Genomic DNA, 12,558 nt, shown 5'->3' with positions numbered 1-12,558 from the left:
TGTAGGAGGCTGAGGCAGGAGGATTGCGTCATCTGAGCTCAGCCTGGGCAACTTGGTGACTTAGCAAGACCTTGTATCTGAATAAAACATTTTTAGAGCAAAGGCGAGGAATGTAGCTCAGCGAGAAGACCTTGAGTTCAGCACTTAGTGCTGAAAAACAGCTACAATGAAATGAAACGTACAAAGGGGCTCGGGTTACAGCTCAGCGTGTCATGCCGGGTTCAACGTGCAGGGCCAGCCACGCCAAAACAGAAACAAAATCGCGGGTCAGGTCTTCCAGCATCTCAGGGTTGGTAGCTGTGTGTCCTGCTTTGTCAGCGTGAATGTCTGCTCTCCAAAAATACGTTTTGTGGAAAGGCTGTAGGAGACAGTGAAGATAACAGTGTGTAACGCAGCAACGTCACTAATTCAAATCATTTTGTTTTGAGGTCACGTGGCCTTTTGTTGGGTTTGTGTTGTTCTGATTTTGTCCTCACTGTTGTTCTGTTAGGTTTTTTTATCTTTAAAATAAAATTTAAGAAAGGGTACATGACAAGAGAGATAGAGACACAGACAGAGAGAGACAGAGACAGAGAGACAGAGGCAGAGACAGATAGAGACAGAGAGATAGAGACAGAGAGAGACACAGAGAGACACAGACAGAGACACAGAGATAGAGACAGACACAGAGAGACAGAGAGAAACAGAGACAGAGAGAGACAGAGAGATAGAGATGGAGACAGAGAGAGACACAGACAGAGAGAGACAGAGACACAGAGAGAGACAGAGAGACAGAGAGATAGAGATGGAGACAGTGAGATAGAGACAGACACAGAGAGACACAGACAGAGAGACAGAGAGAGACAGAGATACAGCAGACAGAGAGAAACAGAGACAGAGAAAGACAGAAAGAGGGAGACAGAAAGATAGAGACAGACAGACAGACAGAGACACAAACAGAAAATAAAGCAAAGACAGGGAGAGACAGAGAGATAGAGAGAGCCAGACAGAGACAGAGACAGACAGAGACAGACAGAGACAGAGATGTCTCTTGCAGGGCACGCAGCCGACAGGCACAGGGCGGGAGGGACACACATGCTGAAGCAGCGCGGGCCGTGTTCTGCTCATGCGCCCCCGGCACATGGTGAGTGTGCCTTACATGCCACAGTCCCAGACTCATAAAACTAAGAGTTGTAGAGGGGCGGGAGTCGGGTTACACGATCTGGTGGTTAAAAAAAGCTACTGGGAAGTTAATCCTCCATCTCCACCAACACTCCCCCCTAAACGGACAGTAAGATGCCCCAGCTGGGCTGGGCAGTGCACGCCTGTCATCCCGACACTCGGGAGGCTGAGGCAGGATGATCGCCGTGATTTCAAGGCCAGCCAGCGCTAAACAACAAGATTGTCTCAAAAAAGTAAACAAACAAACATCAGACACCTGGTGATAGAAGCCACAGCCATCCGAGGACAATGTGTTCCATCAGTAGAAATCCTCCTGAGGTCTGTGACGGGGGTCCAGCTTCCCCCTAAAATGCCCATTCCAGGAATTCACCCCAAGCTGTGAAATCAGCTCCCGGCCAAGCCAGGACTGTGTTTTATCCCAGCAGTTCGCGGCCCCCGGGGCTCAGGAGCCGTGTCTTACAAAGCTGACGGCCCAGCTCAGCTCCATATGGGACCAGGAAATGTGGTCCAAATTACCCCAGGTACCTGTCCCAGCCGGAAGTCGTGTCCCTGTCACTGTCAGCCTAATTGGCGGGGAATGCAGAATTCCAGATGTGCAAACCATGCGGCTACGGTTTACTGCATGCCTGACGCTTGCATTTCCTGACACTGTTTCGCCCCCAGCAGCTCCATAAAATCCCCGGGACACCAAGGCACGGACTGGCTGTGCACCACCGCTGGATAAGATCTCAGCAAAAGCCTGAGATGCCCCTCACTCAGCAATGCGACCTCTGCCTCCTACGTGAACCGGAGCAGGACCCGAGGAAAAAGGACGCTGACGCAGACTCGCTTGAGCCTGCGGATGTCATTAAATCCCCCTGTCTCGTCGCTTGAGCCCATAAAGCGCCTGAATCTGCCTGCAGCCTTCCAGTCAAAGCCCAGCGGCCTCCTGAAGGGCTCACCTCGTCCTGACTTCCTTCCAAGCGTGACCTGTGTACCTTCCGGCTCTCCCATGATTCGTCCAAACCTCAGCACACGGCAGTTGCACGCTGGCTTTGCGTGTGTCTGTGCTTTGTGTAGCTAGTGCCATAAACAGGGAAATGGACCTTGAGCCCTCTGCCCTCCAAGCTCATCCATGGTTAATCCACTGGCATCTGCACAGATTTGATGGGACATGATGGAACCTTAGGGTAGGACTTCGCTGAGGAAATTGGCCCTTTGGGAAGTTCCTGGCTCCTCCCTTCTCTCTCTGCTTCCTGGGCACCATACCTTCCCTTCGTTGGAGCCAGAGCACCATGGACCGAACCCTCTGCACCCATAAGCCAAAATGAACCTGTCCTATTTTAAGTTCTTTCTCTGCAGTGTTTGGAAAGTTCACAAACACACATGGTAATGGGTCAGAAAAAGGAGTTTATTTGGACTCCAGTGCGACATCTAGGGATGGCCTCTTCAGTGGCAGAGCTACAAGGCACAGCAGGACGTCGTAGGGGAAGAGAGGGATGTACCAACTACATCTGGTTTGCTGGTCGACCTGAGCTCTGGAGAATGCATGCATCCACTAACCCACGGACGGGTTAATCCACGCAGTAAGGGAGATCACTTCAAGGGCAAACCTTGCTCCATCCTTCAATGTATGATCATCAGTGTCGTGTTCAGGGATAACCAAGCACATTCAAGCTTAGTACTGTGCTCCATCCTGCTCAAGACCCTCACCATAGCCTACAAGACCTGCTTTCTCTAGCCTTGCTCCCTGATCCCCCCACCTGCAACTGTGGTCATTACTTGGGTCATTCTGAATCTATCAGCCACCCCGCATGCCTAGACACTGCCCCTAGATACCGACCCCTCTAACGAGTCAAGCTAGGAAAGTAAATGGTTCTCCTACCTTTACCTCATCCACGTTTATCCTACTCACCCGTCAGGAAATCAAGAACAAAGGAAATCACGCTTCTTTGCTCCACCTTCACACCAGTGCCTGGGGTAGCGGCACACGGCCAGTTAATACCCACAGTATGCACCATGGGGGCACCTTCAAGCCATGATGCTAAGCGCAGTAAAGCAGACGCACAATCAAACTCGCCGTGTATGTTTGTGAGCTTTGCAAGAAAGCCCAGAACAACAACTTACAATAGCAGAGCTTCATCTAGGCTTGTGGTTGCAGAGGGTTCAGTCCATGGTGTTCTGGCTCCGAGATTTCACTTGCATGGTTTATTTTCTATGAGAATCCCAAAGTAACACTGACATAATGAGCAAAAAGAAAAAGGATAATGGGAAATAGTGAAACAGACCTTTTGCAAAAAGGAAAGGGACCAAGGGGATAGCAAAAGAATGAAGAGGTTACCAAGAGAATGAAGCAATGCTCTGTAGATGTACCAGCTCCTCACAGGGACTGTGATCCTTACACACTGCTAGTGTGAACTTATAAGTATAAAAAGGAAACAGAATGGGAGCCAGGGATATAGCTCAGTGGCACAAGCATTTGCCTGGCAAGTGCAAGGTCCAGAGTTCGATTCCTGGTACCAACAACAACAACAAAAAAAAGGAAAGCAAAATGAAATAGTTTACATCAGAAAACGCCAGGTACCAGATCGCACACCCTGATCTCCATTGCCCTCTCCTTTTCTATCTTTCTCACCCTTAATTTTCGCAGATAATGCACGCTTTCCCAGCAAAACCAGCACCAGTTTGAGCAGGACAAGAAACAGGACCCCTGGGGTACAAGGCCGGTGGGTGAGAATTTGTAGATCCAATCTGCCATGTTATGTAAGGAAAGCGTTCTTTCCTTTGCAGATTTATTCCAAGAGTGGAATTTAACTTTGTGCTACCCTTAGCAAGACAGGACGAATTACACATTTAAAAAATTCCTTTTGTAAGAGAGATTTTAGGTCACGTGCGCCCTCTAGTGGTTAAAGTAATCCAATGCTTACAAACTCACAGTAAAGCACCGGTCCGGAGGGGCGTGGTAGAAATCATATTTCAAAGTTATCTATAAAATTGATAAGACCCTAAAAATAAAAATAAAGTAATTTCAAATGTCAAACATCTGCACACGTTTATGAGGTACAGTGTAATTTTATAATGCATGTATTACATCCCAGTGCTTAAGTAGAGTTCATTAACTTATCACCTCAGCTACTATTTCTCTGTGATTAGAATACTTAAAAGCTACTTTTTGAGCTGAATGTGGGGGCACACGCCTATAACCCCAGCACTCGGGAGGCTGAGGCAGGAGGGTCACTGCCAGTTCGAGGCCAGCCTGCTCTGCATATTGAGTTCAAGGGAGCCTGAACTACACAGCAAAGGGGCCCTATCTTTAATAAAATAAATCTACTTTTTAAAGAGCAGCTTGTTGATCGACTTGAATGATTTATAATTTCATCTTGGAAAAAAATGGTTAATTATTCAGTTAGATGAGTCACAAAATTTTCAATTATATTGATATGTATATATGTTATATATATATATATAACTTTTATAAATATATATATTATAATTCTTTTTTCTACTGGGAATCGAACTCAGGACCTTGTGCTTGCCAGGCACGTGCTGCACTGCTGAGCTCTATCCCCAGCTCATGTATATTGTAATTGTGAAGTAACTACGAAAACAAGACCTTTTTAAGAGTTAGGTATGTGCTGGGTGTTATGAGCTTTTAAGCTCCTGCCACACTGCTTTAGCATTTTGAAAAACTCATTACGTGAGCTTTGCATGTGGAGAAAGCAAAGCATAGATCAATAAAGGAGTCACTAAGTGATGTCTGCCTGGCAGGAGCAATGACCATAGATGGCCTGTCGGTGTGTGCGTGGGTTTGTCCCACTGTCTGCTCTGCAAGGCTGGTGGCGGCAGAGGGTTTAGCCCATGGTGTCCTGATGAAGAAGCCGGAGAGGGAGGAGACGAGATGCCCACCCACACACAGAAGACGGCTCTGTGCCCTTGAAATGCCCTTCTGGAGCGAAGATGCTGGGATTCTGATCCTTTGCATCCTGAACTCAAAATGAACCTTCACATCGGGTGGACCAAACAAGGGCACTGAGGAACCCCCAGAACAATGTGTACAAGAGGCTTCATCACGGCATCCCTCTGCATTCTATACAAATACACGCAGTACAGTGTGTCAGTACAGAACCCAAAACTCACAGTTAAAAACTCACAGTGTTGCCGGGCATGGTGGAGCACGCCTGTAATCCCAGCACTCGGGAGGCTGAGGCAGGAGGATCGTTGCGAGTTCAAGGCCAGCCTGGGCTATAAAGTGAGCTCAAGGCCAGCCTGAACTGCATAGCAGGACCCTGTCTCAAAAAGACAGAAAAAAAAAGCAAACAACCTCGCAGTGTTTGACCAAAAAAAAAACACCATAAGCCTCGGGGACAGAGAGACAGCTGTCTCCAGGCTAACTTTCCAGTCCTGCACAAAAAGTGCAACCAGCCTTGGTCGCTGCCTGTGAGCTCAAAAAGGCAAAAAGTATGAAATTAGGATGAATATTCAAATTCTGAGGAATTTGTAGCAGAGTTCCAAATCATCGCAGGTGCGGTCTTTCCAACCGCACCTCCGCATCGGATGAGAATAACGCGATAAGTGTATGCAAACAGACTTGCAGAACCACACCTGTACCCTACATGTTTTCTCTCCTCCCTGTGTGATGAAATTATTTTCTCAAATCTCTGAGATCTTGCCCGGCCGGAGTTGAGCAAGGTGTCCCCTGGCCTCCTCTCTGTTCTTGGAGTTAAATCTGCCTCCCTGAAAGTGGAAAACCATTTTCAAACACATTATGTTTAATTCTCAGGATGGGAATGTTGCTGCTGGCTGTTTGCTAAATTCAAGCCCGGGATCTGCTCTTACCAGTTTGGTATCAGACAGAAGGTGGCAGGAGAGAAATTCAGCTATGTGGTTCCTCATCTGTAGGTGAATTTAAAAACTAAAAGCTAGCAATGGAAACTCAATCTCATTAAAAATTTCCTAGTGTGATACTACAATTTCCATCATGAACTAGATTCAGGGAAAAGAGCCTGGAGATAGATCTCCAACTCCCTTTGTCACTGCACTTTCATTTTATTTATTTTTGGCTTTTGCTAACCCTCTAAATTCCCCAGGCTGGCCTCAAGGTTATAACCCTCCTGCCTCAGCCTCCCAAGGTGCTGGGATTATCAGCATGCACTACTATGTCCCGCTTATGAAATTTTTATGGTGGTATAATGTGCAAAAGTGCTATCATTTTAACCATTTGTGGTGGGTTAACTAATGATCAACTTGTAACCCTCGGGTGAACTGAGTCAGCATGGTGCTGGGTGTGGAGGCCCCACCTGGGGACTGTCACCAGCAGCGTGAAAGAGCTGGAGGGGAAGGTGGTGGGCGTTTTTTTGTTTTGTTTTGTTCTTGTTTCTGTTTCTTTTTGTCTTTTTGAGACAGGTTTTCATTAAGCAGTTCAGGCGGCCTTGAGCTCACTTTGTAGCCCAGGCTGGCCTCAAACTTGCATGGATCCTCCTGCCTCAGCCTCCTGACTGCTGGGATTACAGGCGTGCACCCCCACACCGGGATAATTTCTTTTTTTATTTTTAGTGTCAGGAATCGAACTCAGGACATTGTACTTGCCAGGTCACCGCTGTACTGCTGAGCTATCTCCCCAGCACTGTGCCATTGATCCTCCTGGAGAAGCTTGCTGCGTTGGCTTTCCTGATGGGAACTCGGCCATCTTGATCATCGGAGGAGCTCGGGACCTCACTGTTGCTGAGGATGGCTGTGGTACCTTTCGGGGGAGCTCTGGTTCTTCTGGGCATCACTTCCTGGCTGCAGTGCAGATCCCTCAGCTTGCTAGCACAGATCCTTCATTCTGCTGGCACAGACTTTGTAGCTTCCACCACTGACCTTTGGGCCTTCCCAGCATAGATTCATGAGACAGGCCTGCATGGGATATTGTCAGGGGCTCTAGGTCTCCAGCTGGACTCGTGCAGGACTTTGCTGTGGGATCCAGGCCCTCAGCTGGATTCTTTGGGTCTCTGATACATGGACAGACCTCTTGCATTCTTCTGCATTTGACTCTGGATGAATAGTATAAAGTAACCCTCTAAATTGTGTGTCCTGTATTAAATTGCTTCCCTTGCCTTGACTATAACACCGTGTTAAGTGTGCTTGCCATTTCGCTTGAGATGACATTTTCCTTTCCTGGTATTGATTTATCTTTCCACAAATTCCCTCAGTTAAACATGTCTCCCACGGCAGGTGGCGGTATAGATGCTCTTTTTTTTTACTGTTTCTGCATTTTTAAAAATTTCATCATCCTTGCTGGATGGCTTAGGAATGTAACCTTGGCTTCCTGATTTTTTTTTTTTTTACAGGTGAGAAAAATTAATCAGTTTTCTGATGGTCTCCTTTGTGGGTTAGCTACTCAGCGTGTATGTGGAAAACTTTCCCTTAAGATATTGTTTTAGTCATTTCCTTCCATTTTTCTTCAAATATCAATTATTTCTGTTCTGTCTTCCAGGCACCAAAATTAAGTACCGCGGGCCACACATTTAAAAAAAAAAAATACAGCCAGCAATGCTATTAATAACAGTCTTTATTGAGTACTCAGCAGCTGTGTGAGGCAATTTTGGGAGACTTAATCCACACTGACACACATGTGGGTTCTTTCCACCTCACTCACGAAGCAAGTGAACTACAGGGTCATCACTCCAATCGCACCGCTCACAGAAACTGGGCATTTACCCCAGAAACGGGTAAATGTTGGGCAGGAGAAAAATAAAGGAAATGAAGGGAAGAGATCAATCTACCTCAGTGTCCACTTCCGTTTTTTACCAAGCTCCTCAGCTTACCAGGGGCTTAGGTTCTCCTCTAGACAGACATTCCCTTTAACCCAGCTTGGACGTGAGAGCCGGGCGTGGTGGCGCACGCCTGTAATCCCCGCACTTGGGAGGCTGAGGCAGGGGGATCACTGTGAATTCGAGACCAGCCTGGGCTACAAAGTGAGCTCAAGGACAGCCTGAACTGCATAGCGAGACCCTGTCTCAAAAAGACAAAAAAAAAAAAAAAAGGCAAACCCAGCTACTGTTGTCCTGTGTATCTTCCCAAAAAAATAAAAGACATTGCAATGATCCACATACACCTGTGTTTATAGCAACACGGTTCACAATAGGTACGTCTCAGAAGCAACCTGTACGGTCATCAGTGGATAAATGCATAAAGCAAATGTGTATGTGCACAATGGAATACTACTCTGCCTTGAAGAAGCTATTTGAGTCATTTGTAACAAAACAGAAGCACCCTGAGACCACAATATTAAGTGAAATAAATCAGACACACAAGCTTTAATACAGCACAGCTTCTTGTATAGGAGAAACCCAAATTATAACTAAAGATCCAAATAAAACATAGGTAGTAGGCAGTAGGTGATCTTCCGTGAAGGGGAGGGTGATCAAGAGCTTCAAGGAGGAAAAGGGTGTGAAAGATGAATGCAGACGTCTCACATGCATGCACCACACAAGGAATGTACACAGTGTCCTGCACATGTGCAGTAATAAATAAGTAAAAGAAAACTTGTGACTTGAGTGGTTGTAGCTGTATTAAACCAGCATCCCGCATCTCTCTTGATGGGGCCACATTTACGTGGCTGAGCTCCTAACAGAAGCCTGGTGAAGGGAACCATATTGGCTCCCAGCTGGATGCAAGAGTGTGTTGGTGCCGGGTAACAAGCATCCCCCTCTGTCATGGAGCCGTGTGCAGCATGTCGTCTTCCCTGTCGCACCCACAGAAGGGGAAGGTCCCACAGCAGGGCTGCATCCAGGGCTTCCAGAGCACCTTGAAGGCAGACAGCTGCTGGGGCACGGCCGTGAGGGTCTTGCGGTGCTCTCTCACGGCGGCCTCGATTTTCTTGATCACCAAGTCAAACACGGGCTCGTTGTCAGGGTTCAGTTCTTGGGCTTCTGCGGGGTCCGTGGAGATGTCAAACAGCAGTGGCGGGTCGTGGTGGATGACGTCCCCGGAGCAGGAGCACAGCCCGCTCCCGTAACACGCTCCGGCTCCCTCCGGGGAGAACTTGGGGGTCACAAAATGCCCCTTCCACACCGTGGCACCTGGAAGGAGGACTCCATCCGTCAGCTGATCCCACAGCCCGTTTAAGACCCAGGCATGGGAAACATATTCCGCAAAGGCCCCCGCACCACGGCACGCCTTTCTCTGCACAACGCTCCCGTCCAGCCCAGGGGGAGCAGCGAGCTCGCGGATGAATGTCCCCGCAGCCTTAGCACGAGAACACCGGGACCGAGGGGTCAGCCACCGGCCCACGTGAGAACACGCTCAGCAGACCACAGCGAGACCCCGAAGGGACCCGGCAGGGGCGACAGGGACGCCCGAAGAGCAGCCCGTCGGCCAGGCCACTTGGAGACATCACCGTTGTTCTCCTCTCTGTCTCTCTGGCTGTCGTTCTCTCTGTATCTCTCATGCCATCTCTGTCTGTCTCTGTCTCTCTGTCTCTCTCTCTGTCTCTGTCTATCTCTGTATCTCTCTGTGTTTCTCTGCCTCTGTCTCTCTGTGTCTCTGTATCCCTGTCTCTCTCCCTCTGTCTGTTCTCTGTCTGTCTCTTTGTCTGTCTCTTTGTCTCTGTCTCTCTCTGTCTCTGTGTCTCTCTCTGTTTCTCTGTCTCTCTCTGTCTGTCTATCTGTCTCTCTGGCTCTCTGTGTCTCTCTGTCTGTCTCTGTCTCTCTCTCTTTCTCTCTCTGCCTCTACCTCTGTATATCTCTCTGTTTCTCTGTCTCTCTCTCTGTCTCTCTCTCTGTTTCTGTCTCTCTGTGTCTCTGTATCTCTTTTTCTCTCCCTCTGTCTGTCTCTCTCTATCTCTCTGTTTCTCTGTCTGTCTGTCTCTCAATCTCTATCTCTCTGTCTCTCTGTTTCTCTGTCTTTCTATCTTGTTCTGTCTCTCTGTGTGTCTCTCTCTGTCTCTCTGTGTGTCTCTCTCTGTCTCTCTGTCTTTGTTTCTCTCTGTGTCCCTGTATCTCTCTCTGTGTGTCTCTGTCTCTCTGTCTGTCTCTCTCTGTTTGTCTCTGTCTCTGTCTCTGTCTCTGTCTCTCTCTGTCTCTCTCTCTGTCTCTATCTCTGTGTCTCTCTGTGTCTCTCTGTCTTTGTCTCTCTCTGTCTCCCTGTGTCTCTCTCTGTCTGTGTGTCTCTGTCTCTCTGTCTGTCTCTCTCTCACACACACACACCTCCAGTCTACCTCCCCCGCCGCGCGTCACTCACAGTCCTTCTGGTGCCAGCGGACCGCGTGCAGGTGGACGCCGCAGTAGTGGAAGAGGAACTCGTGGTGTGAGCGGGTCGTCCTGCCCTCGAGCAGGGGCATCAGGTTGCGGCCGTCGATCACCCTTGGGGGGGGGGGGAAGGCAGCGTGAGGGCGTGGGGGTTGCAGGGACGTGGTTTGTGACGAGGACAAAAGGGGCAAAAATTAAAGGAACTCGAAGAAGACGAAGGGAGAAGAAAACAAGGCAACAGCGAAAGAGAGGACTTTTGAAAAGCTCACTGCACATTTTAACCCTTTTTAGAACCAAAGCAAAAATTCAAAAATAAAACAGGAAGTGACACTTGCACAGTTTCCAAGACCGTGGGAGAGGGTTACAGCTGGGAATGTCACTCTGATGTCTGCAAACCATCCCTCTGATTAAAATAAAACCGCACAAATAGCAGGGTGTGGTGGTGTACGCCTGTCACCTGTCACGGCAGTACTCTGGGAGGCTGAGGCAGGAGGATCACAAGGTCAACCCCAGCCTGGGCGACTTAGTCAGAATCCGTGTCACAGTAAAAAAAGGCTGCGTGATGTAGCTCAGTGTGAAGGCCCTGCGTTCCATCCCCAGTACCACAAAATAAAATTTTAAAAAGTAAAAATAAAGTGAACTTCACAGGTGACAAACGGATACCAACCTTGGTGCGCACAGAATTTAACCACAAAAGCGTGCGGTGGACTTATCCATTTTAAAACCAGGAGAGAAAATTCCGAAGAGAAAAGATAGTGCAGTGACCTCCTTTTACCTAATTCAACACACATACACCAACACACGCTTCCTTTCACTCAGAAATAACACTGAACGGGGCTGGGGATGTAGCTCAGCGGCACAAGCGCCTGCCTGGCAAGCGCAAAGTCCTGAGTTCGATTCCTGGTACTAAAATAAAGCAAAATAAAATAAAATAAAAATATATAACCCTCATGAGCATGTGGGTTCCAAGATCTACAGACAGTGAAATCCGCAAATGCTCACATCCCCTTTATGAAGTGGTGTAGGGTTTGTTTACGCCCTACCCACACCCCCTGTGTATTTCAAATCATCTCTGGGTGACTTCTAATACCTGGTGGAGCGAGTATGATCTCAAAGGCGTCGTTGGACCGCATGAGGAAGGCCAGCATGTGTAGATATCGTGAACAAATATCAGTGAATGTTAAGAGATTCAGAAAGGGAAACAGACTCTGCTGATGCATGCTCCAAGCACGACCAACGTTGCCTGGACAAAGCATTGATAATTAATCAATATCACATAATCAGTATCACACACGCCCACACACAGAACGCTCTAGCGTACCGGAGGCTTCCGAAGAAAAGTGTTTTATGAGGACCAGCCAGCCTGGGCTCCGTACCTGTCCTGGGGCAGGGTCCCCCCGCCTAAGTAGGAGAGTGTGGGGAAGACGTCCATCAGGCTGGTGGGCTCATGGACGACCTTGCCCGCCTCCAGCACGCCGGGCCAGCGCAGGATCCCGGGGACGCGGATGCCGCCTTCCCAGCCGCCCGTGCCTCTGCCACCTGCAAACCGAGAAGCTGAGGTGAGTCCAACCCACGGAAAAGCAAACCGGGCGCCCCATTGGTGCGTGCCAGCTTCTCGCAGAAGCTGGCGAAGTGATCACCGGTGGCCTCCCTGGAGTGGAAGCCCCAGCTGTCACCTTCCAGAGTACAAGTAGCAAATTCAATAATAATAAAAGTGAGGGCTCCCCGAAGACAGGGTATATTAATTTGTGCTCAAATTAATGCCATAGAGTTGCAGACTTTCTTTTGGTCTGTCTTGGGAAACAAGCCTAAAGCCTTATCCACCGCATTACGTCCCCAACCCTTTGTAATATTCACTGACATACTTATTTATGTATGTTACTTGAGACCGGGTGTTCCTGAGTTGCCCCAGCTGGGCTCAAACCTGCCATCTTCCTGCTTCAGCCTCCCAAAGTACTAGAGAGTGCTTTTCTTTTTCTTCAATGCAGAATAAACCTTCATTAAACACTCATGAATCCACTGTTATCCTATCTTCATTTTAGGAACTGTCGCCGGGAGACACAGGAAAAACATGAACTGTGCACACAGGACAATCACAGGTATCTATTCAGTCCCCCATGGGGGCACAGCCATGAGCTCCCTGCCCTCTGCTGGCAGTGATGGAAACTGCAGCTGGGCATGGTGAGGC

The 12,558-nt window shown here is 48.5% G+C and overlaps 1 protein-coding gene across 2 annotated transcripts in view; it reads right to left on the bottom strand.

Moving 5' to 3' along the window:
- Positions 1–8,184: 8,184 nt before the first annotated feature.
- Positions 8,185–12,558, bottom strand: part of Arsh (arylsulfatase family, member H) — a 30,851-nt gene continuing 26,477 nt past the window's right edge. For both annotated transcript variants that reach the window (XM_005406525.2, XM_013505555.1), the window contains 3 exons: positions 11,747–11,909; positions 10,363–10,484; positions 8,185–9,203 (listed from right to left, as the gene is read on the bottom strand). In XM_005406525.2, the coding sequence (XP_005406582.1) occupies positions 8,836–9,203; positions 10,363–10,484; positions 11,747–11,909 (653 nt within the window). In that variant the 3' untranslated portion in view covers positions 8,185–8,835. The remainder of the gene's footprint in view (positions 9,204–10,362; positions 10,485–11,746; positions 11,910–12,558) is intronic.

This window comes from Chinchilla lanigera, unplaced genomic scaffold (assembly GCF_000276665.1).
Source record: "Chinchilla lanigera isolate Chin_1 unplaced genomic scaffold, ChiLan1.0 scaffold00098, whole genome shotgun sequence".
In the NCBI taxonomy this organism is placed as follows: domain Eukaryota; kingdom Metazoa; phylum Chordata; class Mammalia; order Rodentia; family Chinchillidae; genus Chinchilla; species Chinchilla lanigera.
Note: the sequence above shows the minus strand (reverse complement) of the source record. Positions and strands in the feature narration are given on the sequence as shown.